At 48.1% G+C, this 15,759-nt stretch overlaps 1 protein-coding gene across 8 annotated transcripts in view; it reads right to left on the bottom strand.

Annotated features, from left to right (window-relative positions):
- The window catches only part of CAMSAP1 (calmodulin regulated spectrin associated protein 1), a 55,435-nt gene extending 41,109 nt beyond the window's left edge, over positions 1–14,326 (bottom strand). For 5 of the 8 annotated variants that reach the window (XM_082401801.1, XM_082401800.1, XM_082401799.1 and 2 more), the window contains exons 1-2: positions 14,090–14,223; positions 13,768–13,927 (exon numbers count right to left, since the gene is read on the bottom strand). In XM_082401801.1, the coding sequence (XP_082257927.1) occupies positions 13,768–13,927 (160 nt within the window). In that variant the 5' untranslated portion in view covers positions 14,090–14,223. Of the gene's footprint in view, positions 1–13,767; positions 13,928–14,089 lie in introns of all 8 variants that reach the window. The other 3 variants (XM_082401796.1, XM_082401794.1, XM_082401795.1) reach the window with 2 other exon arrangements.
- Positions 14,327–15,759: the final 1,433 nt, after the last annotated feature.

Consider the following 15,759-nt stretch of genomic DNA (forward strand, 5'->3'; position numbering starts at 1 on the left):
CGAGGCCCTCTTGAAACAAATGGAAAGATATGTTATTAACAAAGAAATAAAAACTATTAAAAAAAAAAAAAAAAAACCTTCAGAACTGCAAAATACCGTACCTACAAGAAATTCAATGACAGATTCAAAAGATGAACAAAACAGAAGCGGACTCACAGATACAGAGAACAAACTGGTGGTTACCAGTGGTGAGGGAGAGGGAGGTACAAACAATTGGGTGTCACACAGGCTCAAGGATGTATTGTACAACGCAGGGAATATAGCTGATATTTTGTAATAATTGTAAATGGAAAGTAACCTTTAAAATTTGTATAAAAAAATAAAAATTAAGTTAAAAAAAAAACAAAAAACGAACAAAACAACAGAGAAAAGAGTCAGTGAACTTGAAGACAGATCAACAGAAATAATCTACCTGAAGAGCAGAGGGAAAATCAACAGAATGAAAGGCAGAGCCTAAGGGAGCTGTGGGACAACATAAAAAGATTTAGTAATTACGTTACTGCAGAAGGGAGATTGGTGCAGAAAAAGCATTTGAATAAATAATGCCTAGAATCTCCCCATATTTGGTAAGAAACCAATTTACAGGCTTAGGAACCAACTTGAAGAAAACCAGGCCCACACACTTCATAATCGAATGGCTGAAAACCAAAGATGAAATAACAGGCCCTCGGGACCCCTAACTGGAGGTATCAGCCAGACTTTCAGTGACTATGCTTAAAACAATGAAAGGAAAAAAGATAAGATGAAGAATTTTGGCAGAAAAGTGGAAATTATTTTTTAAAAAAGAGACAAAGAACTTGGCAGATATGAAAAAGAAACAAGTAGGAATTCCAGAACAGAAAAATACAGTAACTAAACTAAATTTACACACTGGATTGCTGAATAGCACATTACACACAGAGGAGAGAAAACACAGCAGAGAAGGTAAACGACAAACGCTGCTTAGTGTCACAGGAGTGTGACTGGAGATCCAGAAAGAAAGGAGAGAAAATATGGGGCAGAAACAGTATTTCGACAGATAATGGACAAGCATTTTCCAATACTTGTAAAATCCATGCTTCCCAGCAGGAGAAGGAAGGGAGGAAGGGAGGGAGGGAGAAATCTACACACCAAAGAACATCATAGTGATACTGATAAAATCCAAAGACAAAAGAAAAACTTTTAAAGCGGCCAGAAGGAGCTTCTAGTCAGGACAAGATGGCACAGATTAGTCTTTCCCTGCTCCTCTCTACTAGGTACAACTGTAAACCCTGGAAATAACTCAAAGGATAACCAACAGAGAACTCTGAAAGCTGGAAGAGGAAGGCAAACTGGTTGGGAACCCAGGACTGGAAAAGCACAGCAACAGGGTGTCTTACAACCCCCCACCCAACAAAAGGTGACCCAGGCCTGGTACTTCCTGACCCCAGCCTAGAAACAGAAGGCAAGCCAAGCGGGCTCATTCCTGCTCCAGGTGGAAGGGGAGTCCCACCTACTACACCAGGCCAGCCTGGCAGAAGCAGCGAGGGATCGATAGGAAGCCCCACACCCACCTCCACAAGGCACCCAACCTGGAAGCGCTCTCCTTCCCCGTCAGGCCAGAGACACCCCCACTCATCACCGGGCACCAGGGGAGTCCAGCAGTGCGACCTCACCATGACGAGCAGCCCAGGAAACACCCTGCATCCCCCAGAGGCAGGGGCGGCCTGCCATAACAAGCATCCAGCCTGGTGCTCCTCGTCCTGAGGGTAGAGAATCCCACCCCACCCAGAGGCACTCCTTCTGCCTCCTAAAGCAGTGCCAGCAGGGACTGTGGGAACCCCAGAGGTACCAGACATACCAAGCACAACAAAATGGCACCACAAGGCTCTGAACATTAGACTGCTGCTGGAACCACAGTCCACAGAGTGGGCCAGGACCTGCATGCTGAACCTAAGCAGAGAGACTGCTTACTATGATAAAAACAACTTAAGTTGGGCTTCCCTGGTGGCACAGTGGTTAAGAATCCGCCTGCCAATGCAGGGGACACGGGTTCAAGCCCTGGTCCGGGAAGATCCCACATGCCGGGGAGCAATTAAGCCCGTGCACCACAACTACTGAGCCTGCGCTCTAGAGCCCGTGAGTCACAACTACTGAGCCCTCGTGCCACAACTACTGAAGCCCGTGGACCTAGAGCCCGTGCTCCGCAACAAGAGAAGCCACCGCAATGAGAAGCCTGCCCCCCACAACAAAGAGTAGCCCCTGCTCGCTGCAAATAGAGAAGGCCCACGCGCAGCAACGAAGACCCAACGCAGCCAAAAAAAAAATAATAAATAAAATAAATATTAAAAAAAAAAAAAAACTTAAGTAGCACCCAGAGTCACCTAACATAATAGCCAAAATGACCAGGAAACAATCAAAGATCGCCTATCATAACCAGAACCAAGAAAATCATGACTTTAATGAGAAAAGAGAATCAACTGCCACCAACACCAAGATGTTGGAATTATCCGACAAAGGGCTTTAAAACAACTATCAAAAACATGACTCGACAAGCAATCACAAAGTCTCCTGAAATAAATGAAAATTGGAAAAAAAAAAATTCAGCAAAGGAGTTATAAAAGGAATCAAACATAGAACTGAAAAATAGAGTAACAGATTTTAAAACTCACTAGTCTCAACAGTAAAGTAGAGATGACAGAGGACAGAATCAGTGAACTTGCAGACAGATAAACAGAATTTACCCAATCTGAACAACAGAGAAAATATACTGAAAAAATAAAATGAACAGAGCCTCAGGGACCTGTGGGAGAATAACAAAAGATCCAATATTTGTATCACTGGAGTCCCAGGAAAGAAAGTGAGTAGGGTTGAAACAATATTTAAGGAAATAATGGCTGAAAACTTCCCAAACATGGCAAAACATATAAACCCACCGATTTCAAGAAACTGAGTGAACCCCAAATAGAATAAACCCAAAAAATCCATGCCAAGACACAGCATAATTGAACTTATGAAAACTAAAGACAAAGTATTTTGGAGCAGCTGTAAAGAAACAACACGTGAAGGAAAAGGGAACACCAACTCAATTGACAGTGGGTTTCTCCTCTGAGCCACAGAGGCCAGGGGGAAGTGGCACACATTACAAGCGCTTGAGGAAAAGAACTGTCAACCAGATTCCATATCTGGCAAAACTATCCTCAAGGAATGAAGGAGAAGTAAAGACATTCTCAGACAAAAGAAAACTTAGGAAAAAAAAAATTGTCTCTAGAAAACCTTAAAAGAGGCTGAAGGAAATTCTCCAAATATAAAGAAAATGATTTAAAAAAAAAAACAAAGGTCTTCCCTAGTAGCACAGCAGTTAAGAATCCACCTGCCAATGCAGGAGACACAGGTTCAAGCCCTGGTCCAGAAAGATCCCACATGCCGCGGAGCAACTAAGCCCATGCACCACAACTACTGAGTCTGTACTCTAGAGCCTGTGAGCCACAACTACTGAGCCCACGTGCCACAACTACTGAATCCTGCGTGCCTAGACTCCATGCTCCACAAGAGAAGCCACCGCAATGAGAAGCCTGTGCGCCACAACAAAGAGTAGCCCCCGCTCGCTGCAACTAGAGAAAGCCCGCACACAGCAACGAAGACCCAACACAGCAAAAAATAAATTAAATAAATTTTTTTAAAAAGGGAACTGTGAAAATAATTAAAAAAAAAAAAAAAGGAATCTTGGAGAACCAAGAAGAAAAAATAATGTAAAGAAATGGGTAATAAGTGTAAATACAACAGACTATCCTTCTCCTGAGCTTTCTAAATTATATCTGATGACAAACAAATCTACAACACCTTCAGGTACTCAAGACAATGGTAGTATTTAAAAGTGGGGAGAGCAAAGGCACCTAAATGGAAAAAAGGTTTCCACACCTCACTCGAAATGATAAAACAATACCTGTCAACTGTTGGAAGTCACATATGTATACTGTAATACCCAGAGCAATCACTAAGATAGCTATACAGATATACCCCAAAATGAGATAAATAAATCAAGATGGAATCCTAAAAAATAGTCAAGTAATCCACAAGAAGGCCCCAAAAAACAAAACAAACACACAAACAAAACCAGGAACAACAGAAAACAAACAGAATAAACAAATAATGTCAGACTTAAGCAGTAACAATTACATTAAATGTAAATATTCTAAATACACCAAGTAAAAGACAGAGATTGGCAGAGCAGATTAAAAAACACAACACAACTATATATGGTTTATAAGCAGCTTACTTCAAATTCAACAATGTAGGTAGACTGAAAGTAAAGGGATAGAGAAGGCTATACCAGGCAAATATTGTTTAAAAAGAAAAAACAGGAATAGCTATATTAATATCTGATAAAGTAGAAAGAAAATTACTAGAAACAAAGTGGGACGTTACATAACAGTAAAAGAGTCAATCCACCAAGAAGACTTTACAACCCTAAATGTGTATGCACTAAACTACAGAGCCTCAGAACTCATTAAAAAAAAAAAAAAATGGACAGAGCTGTAAAGAGAAATAGACACTACAAGCATAGTGAGGGACTTAAACACCACCTATCAGAACTGACAGAACTGCCAGACATAAAATCAACAAGGAGAAAGATCTGAACAACACAACCAATAAACAGAATCTAACTGACCTGTGTAGAACACTCCACCCAGCAATAGAAAACACCTTTCTTCAAATGCCCACAGAACATTCACCAAAACAGACCTTATCCTGGGCCATAAAACAAACCTTAACAAGTTTAAAAGAACAGAAATCACACAGACTATGCTATCCTACCATAATGGAACCAGACTAGAAATAATACCTAAAACACAAAACAGGAAAATCTCAACAACTGGAAATCACACTTTTAAATAATTCATGAATCAAACAGGAAGTACCAAAAGAAATAAAGAGAAATACATAGAACTGAACGAAAATACAACATAACATATGTGGGATGCGGCTAAGGCAGTACCATATGGAAAATTTATAGCACTAAATGCTTACACTAGAAAAGAAGATAGATCTCAAATCAATAATCCAAGCCCCGGGACTTCCCTGGTGGCACAGTGGTTAAGAATCGCCTGCCAATGCAGGGGACACGAGTTCGATCCCTGGTTCGGGAAGATCCCACGTGCCAGGGAGCAACTAAGCCCATGTGCCACAACTACTGAGCCTGTGCTCTAGAGCCCGCGAGCCACAACTACTGAGCCCGTGTGCCACAACTACTGAAGCCCACGCACCTAGAGCCCGTGCTGCGCAACAAGAGAAGCCACTGCAATGAGCAGCCTGTGTGCCTCAATGAAGAGTAGCCCCCGCTTGCCACAACTAGAGAAAGCCCGCGCGCAGCAACAAAGACCCAACGCAGCCAAAAATAAATTAATTAAAATAAATAAATAAATAAATAAATAATCTAAGCCCCTACCTCAAGAAACTAGAAAAAGAAGGGCAAAATAAACCCAAGCAAGCAGAAGGAAGGGAGGCAGATGTGGCTATAAAAGGGAAACAGTACAGAAGAGGTCCTTGTGGGAACAGAATGTTTGGTATCTAATTATACAGTGTCAATATCCCAGTTGTGATATTATATTATGGTTCTGCAAGGAGTTACCATTGGGGAAACCTGGTAAAGGGTGCCCAAGACCTCTCTGTATGATCTCTTACAACTGCATATTAGTATTAGTAGATTAGTATCTCAAAAAAAAAAACTTTAAGTTTTTCTTTTTAATTGGCCAAAGATCTGAAAAGACACTCCACAGGAAAAAAGATTCAACTGGCCGATAAGCACTTTTAAAAACAAAAGGACTTCCCTAGTGGCGCAGTGGTTAAGAATCCACCTCCCAATGCAGGGGACACGGGTTCGAGCCCTGGTTCGGGAAGATCCCACATGCCACGGAGCAACTAATAAGCCCGTGCGCCACAACTACTGAGCCTGCGCTCTAGAGCCCGTGTGCCACAACTACTGAAGCCCGCACGCCTAGAGCCTGTGCTCTGAAACAAGAGAAGCCACTGCAATGAGAAGCCCCTGCACTGCAATGAAGAGTAGCCCCCACTCGCCGCAACTAGAGGAAGCCCATGTGCAGCAACGAAGACCAAATGCAGCCAAAACATAAATAAATAAATAAATTTATTTTTTAAAAAAAGCTCATCATCATTAGTCAGCAGAGAAATGCACACCCAAACCACAATGAGTTATCACAGCCCACCCACTTGAATGGCTACTATTTAAAAGACTGACAATGCCATGTGTTGGCAAGGATACAGAGCAACTGCAACTCTCATGCCACACTTTGCTGGTGGAAATAAAAAATGACATGGCCACTGTGGAAACCAACTGAGCGGTTAAACACACTTACATGACCCGGTAACTCCACGGCCAGGTATTTACCCAAGAAAAATGAAAACACACGCCCACACAGACTTGAATATTCATGAACGTTCACAGCAGCTTTATTCATAGTAGACAAAACTGGAAGCAATCCGAGTGTCCATCAACCACTGAATAAGTATTAAATAAATAAATAAATATTTTTAAAAACGCAACTAAGAAGTCTGCATGCCGCAACTAAAAAAGATCCCGCGTGCCACAACTAAGACCCAACGCAGCCAAAATGAATGAATAAATAAATTTTTTTTTAAAAAGTAAGTAAAATGTGGGTAGCCAAACAATGAAGACTATTACCAGCCCTAAGCGAAAAGGTCTATACACATGGATGGGTCTCTAAAATACTAATAAGTAAAGGAAGCCAGACAAAGAATACCTGATGCATGACTAGAGGCATATGAAACTCTAGAAGGACCAGCCTAATCTACGGTGACGGGAGCAGATCAGTGAGGCTATGGGCGGGGACTGACCGCAGGGGGCTCAAGGAAACCCTTGGAGGTGATGAAAAGGTCTTACCTTGATTGTGGCCCTGTGCACAGGGGCGTATACATTTGTTTAAACTCATCAAACTATACTCTTAAAAACGTGTGCATTTTATTGTATGTAAAGTACATCTCAATGAAGTTCGTTTTCTCAAAGGCGCAAAATAAAATTCTTCACTGTATACCCAACAATGGGCATTAACCCATCCTACAGAGACGTCTCTCAAAAGCCAAGGTTTAATACATCTCTTCCCTCCTGAGAAATCTTCAATTCACATACAACAAAAACCCCCAAATTATCAGCCATTCAAGGCATTCCAAGATCTGGCCCTAGGCGTTCTGTCCAATCTACATTCATCTCACATTCATCTCAACTCTGCAGCAGCTAAATTCACATTCCATCCCAACTAGAGCGCTAAGCTTTCCCTTAGCCTGGAGGATGCAGCACTCTCCCTGCCTTCCTTGTCCTGGCTCTCTGTTCCCTTACCTCCACTTGGTTCTTACCCACCTGAGCCACACACTCAGCTTTACTTTCTTGAATGGAACATTCCAGATTCCCTCAGGGGAGTTTCTCATCCTCCCTTACCTGTTCTGCCAGAGCACTTGCTCCTCTCTCAGGCACTAGTCTCCTTGGCCTTGCATCACAGGTCTATGTTTGCAAGGCCACGGCCAGCACTCCGTGAGCCCTGAGAAGCACGTTGAGGACCCCACAGGTCACAACATACTGTTCAGCTGAACTGATTCAAGTTTACTTTTGCCTGAGTTTGAAATAACTGGAGGACAGTGACTGAGGGATATTTAAGTGAACTAGTTAGCATGAACAATAAGAAAGAGAGGGCTAGGCGAGGGAACACGAAAGAAATCAGAAATAGAAATAAAACTCAAAGATCACCTCTCTCTATGTGACAACAAAGCCATGAAAAGTAGGAAAGCTCCAGGGAATAAAGACTATAAATATTCCCACCAAGGGCACCACAGGTTCCAGGTGGCCTCCCAGCTGACCCTTCCCCGTGGTTGCCCACTTGCCACCCCACCTCATCATCAGCCCAGTCTCGAGGACTCTGCTTTCCTAATATGTGTTGGCTCAACCTACCTTTCTAATTCCCACTGCCGACAAACTGGCCAAGACCTTGGTTCTTCAAGCCAAAGCGACATCAGCTCTCCAATGGACTTAATGTGTGTGTCCCCCAAAATTCATGTAATGAAACCTAACCCCCAAGGTGAAGAAGGTATTAGGAGATGGGGCTTTGGGAAGGCGATTAGGTCATGAGGGTGGAGCCCTCATGAATGGGATCTGAGCCCATATAATGAAGCTCCCTCACGCCTTCTGCCGTGAGGGCACAGCGAGAAGACGGCCGTCTACAAATCAGGAAGCAGGCTCTCACCAGACACCGAATCTACCGGCACCTTGATCTTGAACTTCCACTCTCCAAAATCATGAGAAATAAATGTCTGTTGTTCTTAAGGCACCCAGTCTATGATATCTTGTTACAGCGGCCTGAACGGACTAAGACGAGCTCCTGGATACTCTACTGACTACAGCCTCTTCCCACTCTAACCTGCTGGAAGAATCTTGCCAGGCTGTCTCTCATCCCATCACCCCCCTACGCAAAAACCTTCCGAGGCATACATCGTGAAAGAAATCCCTAGCCAGCCTGGAACACGGTGAACAATCTGGCCCACACTATTTTCCAAACTAATCACCTACTATTTCGGTCCACAAATCCTCTGTCACAACAAGGTTAATCGACTCAGGGCCCAAGAACTCTTCTTCCTCTGCACGGAACCTGCCAGATGCACTCTGCTCTACTCTTGGGGGTGGGGTTCCAAATATCAGCCACCCTTCAAAGCCCGTCTCCCCACAGAGCCTCCCCAGGCAGCCCTCCCACAGCGACCACTGCCCCCTGCAGCCCTGGTCCCTGTGTGCCCACCTGACAGTTCCATATTCTACCTCAAGACAGCTCGTAGACTAATGCCATGCTGCCATTTTTCAGTCCTTGCATTATTTCATTTTCCTCTGTATATGTCAATAATTCATGTGACTTTTAAGCAACTAAGGAGATAACATCATATAACTTCCCCCCTTGTACTTCCTGTAGTGCAAAACACAATTATGCACAGGACAGCTATTACTGGCTGAATGAATGTAATATTGGCTCCATCCTGGTCACCTTGTGATTAGACGAAAAATGATAGCAACCTGAGTTTTCCAACAGTTGAAGTAGGAAGTAAAAAAGGAGACTGGTACATATAATGGTGATATAGCCACCAAAAAATCAATAGCAGGAGAAGCCTATAAGCTATTAGGAGGATAAATGTAATACAAAAAAAAACTAAGGGCTTTTTGTAAGAATACTTACACAAATTTAACATCCTAAAGCACAACAGTGGCCGACCCTTTTGAGGGTCGCTCAGATTCAAAGGATTAGGACAGTCTGAACTTAAAGATAGATTTACATTCCTTGGCTAATATTTAATTTGTGGCATCAGGACATGAAAGGGAACTTGTACAAACTGTTATAGCTTTAGAAATGAAAATTCATCCACGTACGGCCACCAGGACAGAAATCTTTCTATTCCACCTGTTTCAAAGGCGTTTCCAACTCTATCACCAATCTGACAAGTATGTGAGCGCTGACTCTGTCCTGCAGACATGGCATTAAATGGGATAACCATAACCCCTGACCTCACAGACACCAGGCGGTTCTCAGCACACCCAGGCAGAGGGGAAGGTCAGGCTACAATGTCAGCCAGCGACCTGACCCCCCACAGTACCTAGTACCACTGAGCAGAGGCACCCAGGCTGCTCTGTAAGCTCCCAGCTCAGCAGCACTCAAATCCCGTGCTGAAAACAAAAGACTGTTAAAATATAAAATCTAACTCAATAACCAATAATCTGAGCAAATCATCACATCAAAAAAACTTGCCAACATGCTTACGAATGAGGGCCTCCCCGCCAAGGCTCGAGCGGCCACTGTCCCCCCGCTTGTCCAGGGGCGAGAGCAGCGGCCGATTTCCTTTCCAGTTCTGGGCCAGGAGAGGAGTGCTGAGCACGTGCTCCCTTTCAGCCAAACATCAGACAACAAACGAAGGTGGTGACCCGCTGGAGTTGACAACGAAGGGATTTTGCTCCTAACAGCAATTAAGCAAACAGAGAGCCCGAGCTATCCTTGTGGTCTAAGTAATGAGACAGCCAGCCGCGGCTTGGTTACAAATACCCCGCCAATGGCTGCACAGATTTCCCATCCCACAACGTGGTTTCCAAATCAGTGGTTTAATTAACAAGACTGTGGAAGGACAAGAGTGTCAACCCCTCACTAGCAGTGGGCTCTGGACAGCCCTGTGGCCCCTCTCAATCCCAGCTGACTGCTGGTAAAAAGGGAAGGGTGACCCTGGTGGCCCCTATGGTCCAGTCTGGCGCTGTTCGGCACAGCTCAGCTCGTGGTGAGTTGCAACTTGGTTTCCAGGGCTCCTCAGAAGGCGGAATGACCACCACTGAGCTACACAGCAACACACTTGCAAGTAGCCGAGTGCCTTCTAGTACTTTCCCTGGGTCACTTTTTCAACATTGTCCTTGGGAGATAACAAAAGCTATTACTCCCCCACTGTCCCTGAAACCAAGGCCCAAATACCTTTAGGTTTCCTAAGGTCATGGACTAAAATCAAAAGCCAGGAATGCAGTGGCTTCAGTCCAGCACTCTATTCTGTAAAATAAACTTCCAAGTCACCCCTTTAAACTCTACCAATTAACTACAACTTTCACCCAAAAGGACATCACAAAGATAGTCCAGCTAAGCAGGTTCTACTACTTCTTACAGACACTTTTAGGTGAATAACTTTCCACATATCCAATATATTATTTCTGAAGAAATAATTAAAACACTGTCCATGAAACAAGAGTTAACCCAAAAAGGGAGGAGAAGAATCTAAAAATAAAAGCACAAGCCGGCCCACAGTTCTTGGCTGTGGCACCAGATGCAGAAAACCGGAGGAAACGTTTCTGCATAACCATATGCCACCTCCAGGCCTGGCCGAGGGTGAGCTCTTCTGAGCCTCCCCACTTACTCCAAATGGCAGACGGTGGCCCTGGGGACACAGAGAGAGTCCCGAAAGGCAAACGCAAAACAAGGCAGCCTCAGAGCACCTCGCCCCAGAGTGTGTGCATGCTTTCAGCTCCCATACAAACAGTGCTGGGTTTCATTTAGCTACTTAATGAACAACTGTATAACAAGTAAAGATTTAAGCCACTTCCACCATCATCCCCACCAAAAGCTGATTTACAACTAAAGCATGTAGACTGAAACTGCCACGTCTAATTAACTGAAAACTAAGCTGGAGACGCACATGGAGACGTCCAAAAGAAGAAACAAAGAATAGGCCCCTGGATTAGGAAGAGTTCTGGGGGGAAAGACCCACACTATCCTAACAAAACCCCCTCCCCACCCTGTCTCCTGAAAGACAGCACCCCACGCTGGGTAGCAGGGAACCTCCCACCCAGGCTGGGACCCCCACGCCAACTAAGTAGAAGAAATCACTTCAGCTGAGCCCAGGCGAGTCTTCTCGGTCATCTGAACTGGGATCACCCTAATTTGTAAATTTAAAGAGCAGTTCTCAGTCAGAAAAAAAAAAACACACCTGCTCCCCTTCCTGAAGCAAGGTACAGAATAGATAAGCATTCGCATTTTGCAAAAATGAATGGAGGGCTTCCCTGGTGGCGCAGTGGTTAAGAATCCGCCCGCCAATGCAAGGGACACGGGTTTGAGCCCTGGTCCGGGAAGATCCCACGTGCCACGGAGCAACTAAGCCCGTGCACCACAACTACTGAGCCTGTGCTCTAGAGCCCGCGAGCCACAGCTACTAAGCCCGCATGTCACAACTACTGAAGCCCACACGCCTAGAGCCCGTGCTCCGCAACAAGAGAAGCCTGCACACCGCAATGAAGAGTAGCCCCTGCTCGCCACAACTAGAGAAATGCCACGCGCAGCAACGAGGACACAACGCAGCCAAAAATAAATAAATAAAATACATAAAAATTAAAAAAAAAAAAAAAAAGAATGGAAAGCAGACCTCCTGAAATCAGTTGGATGAGCACACGCCAGCCAAGGGATGGGCAACGTGCAGCCGAGTCTTAGAGCCTCAGACAGGCTCTAGTCTCCCGCAGCTCCTGCTCACGTTCTGTTCTATAAATACACACCTCCAGTCATTTCAAAACTCTAAAGCCAATTTTAATATCAGCTTTTGAATTAATTATATGAAGAGTCAACAAGTATTGAAGAGTGACTTGGTACTGGAAATAAAACCCGACTAATCCAACAGTGACACTGAAAGAGATGCATATTTATTGCCAGAGAGCTGACAAATCCCATGCTGAATGCCAAAGCTAAATGCAACAAGATAAAAATGCATTCACTAAGCTTAAGAAATTGGAAAGCAAACAACGAGAGGGCTTTCTAAAAGCATCTGTGTCTATATAGCATTCAGTACCAGAACCTTAGCCACCTCCATATGCAAAAATCTTATAAATACACACAGGAGTGAAACTTTGCACATGTGCCCCAAGAGCCATGCCCAAGAACGCACTGTGCTTAAGAGCAGAGAACTGGAACCCAGCCAGCGCCCAGGAACGGTGAACAGGCTTCCTGTGAAATACTACACAGCAGTGGAAAAGCAAGGCGGGGAAGATGGGAGGAAGCTAGGAAGAATCCAAGAACCTGATGAGAATAAAGCGCTCGCTATGACAGGTGCAAAAACACGTAAAACTAAACCGTAAGAGTTTTGCGATGTACACACATGTGTTAAAATATAAAGGAAAGCAAACCAACTGCCAACACGAGACATGAGGTGGGTGTAAGGGGAGGCCACGGAGTTGGGACAGCCGCACACTGCCCTGCGAAGCTCAACCGTCACGGCCTTTTCCTTAAACTGGCCGCTCCATACTTGAGCGGCCGCTCTGGGATGACTCGTTCACTGTCCCTTACTCTAAAACTTCATACGTGCTTTTCATCAATTGTGTATTTTCCCAGAATCACTGCTTCCCCATCACACTACGCGAACTGGATAAAGCTTGGTGGTAGTATAAAAAAGAACTGTAACGCTGAAAACTACAAAATAAAGGAGGAAACTCTCCTTGCACGCTATAAAACCAACTTAAAATGAGGCGCTGCATTTAATCCCTGGGACTTGCAGGGCGTGTTTATCCTCATGACGAGTCCATCCATAGCACAGGTCACTCCAACCGGTGAGATCCTGTCACCGGGAAACGCCCGCTCAGCAAGTTTTCAAAACCAGTCAACCAGACTCTCTTCTGAAACGGTTCTCTCGCCACTTCGGTCTCACTCTACAAACAGGAACGTTTTCACCAGAATAGAGGCAATTTTTAAACAAATGCTTCAAATTTAAAGAAAGATTACACGGCACTCTTAATTTTGTACCTGAAACGAGGCACCTGAAATTAATCAAAGACAGCCTTCTGAGCCAAGCAATCAGGAGAATCACTTGGTCTGTAAGATTCCAAGAGCTGGAAATCGGAGCGTCTTAATCCACTAAGCATATTAGGGCCTGACCAATAACAAGGTTATCTAGTTCTTCGAAACAGGAATTAACCGAAGGTAATGATTCGGATGAAGCCCCACCCATTTAAAAGGAATGCTCGTTAGGGAATTCCACACCTGACATTTGGTAAGAATCGAGAAAGGCCGGGGTCGAGGGTTTCTGCCCTGGACTCCCGCCCGACCCGCCCGAACAGGAGAGGTTCCGCCCGCGAGCGCAGGAGAGCGCCGATCCCTGGCCGCACCTGCAGGACCCGCGCGCCCCCCGACGCGAGCGCAGAGCGCACCGGGCCAACCCGCGCCTCCGCGCCCCGCACGCGGGGGACACTACACAAAGGCCCGGCCCGGCCCCTCCCCCGCGCCCCCGGCCCACCTCGGCCATAGGCCTTGGCGCAGATCCACTGCAGGTTGGCGGCGATCTTGGCCCGCGCCGGGTCGTAGCGGTCCAGCGGCACGATGTCCACGGCGCCGTCGGGCGCGGCCTCCATCCTCCTCCAGCCCTCCCCGGCCGGGAAGCCGCCCGCGTCCACCATCTGCACACAAAAGGGCCGCTGCAGCGCCGGCCGCGCCGGACCGGGCGGGACAAAGGCGCCGCGCCCCTCGCCGCGCCCGGGACCCGCGTGGGGCCGCGGGGCACCGACCGCCCGCGCCCCCCGCCCCCCGCCGCCGCCCGGCCCGCGCCCCCGCCGCCTCACCTCAGAGCCGCCGCCGTCGCCGCCGCCGCGGGTGTTGCTGCTGCATGCTGCGCGGCCGAGCCGGGGCCCGCGGGGCCGGGGAGCGGCGAGCCAGGGGGCGCGGGCCGAGGCCTCGGGCCGGGGCTGGGGGCGCGTGCGCGGAGCCGGAGGCGGCGGCGGCGGCGGCGGCGGCTAAGGAGGCGGCCAACCGGCGGGAGCGCGCGCACCGCCGAAGCCGGCGCAGGCGCAGTGGGCGCGGCCGCTGGCCCGCGCACGCCCCGCCCCCTTCCGCAGGCGCAGTGGGCGCCGGCCCGCGCTCGCCCCGCCCCCTTCCGCAGGCGCAGTGGGTGCTGCCCGAGGCCCGTCCCCTTTCCGCGGGCGCGGGTGCGGGGCCGCGCGGCGCGGACGGCGCGGGCGGACAGGCCCCGGCGGGTCCCGCAGCATTTCTTTGTGTGGGCCGCGCCTCCCCCTCCCCGGCATTGGGTCGTCCGGACCACGGGACCCCAGCCGCCGCCCGACGGGCCGAGCTCCTGTGCAGGCCGACCGCGACCCTGCACCCCACAACAGCCCCGGGGGTTCCCCCTCCCGGAGCGCAGCGCGGGGAAGCCCGGGGCGCCTCCCCGCATAGCGGCCCTCGTTGCCTAGAGACACCCCCCCCCCAACAAGTAACCCAAAGAGCCTGGGGCGCCTCCTACCATAGGGGGCTGGGAGCCCGGGGACCCCACCCGGAGAGCCGCCTCCGGAATACCCCTCCCCCCGCAGCACTGGAGGCCAAGGAAACCCCCTCCTCCTGCAGCGCGTGGAGTCTGCCAGGATCACCTGTGCCCGGGAGCGCCCCGAGTGGGCACTAGCCATGGTCTCCAGGGCCTGGTCCAGGGAAGGTGGGCGTCTGGACACCTGAGACAAACTGCAGCGTCCTCACCCCTGAGTGTAGCCATGGGGACGGGCCTCAGGCACATCCTCCAAAAGGGGCTGGCTTCGTCCTGACAAAGTCACCACCACAGGGCCTGTATCGGGCTAATAATTATAATAACACCGTGAAACCTCCCGTATAAGTGATGCTTCTGAAGACCTCACAGCCAAACTAAGACAGGGCGACTCACTCCTGTGCCAAACACCAGGGTCCAGGGACCCAAGGCCTGGAGGACAGCAGGAAGAAATGGTTTCCCATGAGTAAGGGGCCCTGGGAGTGAAGGTCACAACTGCTCCCAGCCTCCAGCGGTTTTTAAGGTGCTACCAACCTCCACTTCACCCAGCATCCTAAGCCAGGTTATCAAGCGACGTAAGCTCAGAGGACTCAGCCTGTCATCCACAAACACTTACTCCTGTGCAGGCATGAGCCTCACTCTGGCTCACAGCAGAGAACAAAACACAAATCCCGGCCCGCCCCATCGCCCCCCCAGGGAGCTGAGGTCTAGCGGAGAAGTGACTGCGTGTGTAGGACATGAGGTGGCGAAAGGGTAACGGGTCTGCGGGCAGGCAGGCAAGGAAAACCGTAAGGGGGCATTTGAGCAGACCTGCAGGAAGTGAGGGGCAAGCAGGAGCGTACCCGGGGCAGCTGCGGTCTGGGCAGGGGGTACAGCAGGCACAGGGACTCTTGAGACAGGAGTGCAGGGAGGCACCGAATCCGGAACCCAGGATCCAGAGACACTGGTAGGAAAGGGGCGCGGGGGCCGAGAGGCAGTGGCAGA

Source organism: Balaenoptera borealis (genome assembly GCF_965194805.1).
Source record: "Balaenoptera borealis genome assembly, chromosome: 8".
Lineage (NCBI taxonomy): Eukaryota > Metazoa > Chordata > Mammalia > Artiodactyla > Balaenopteridae > Balaenoptera > Balaenoptera borealis.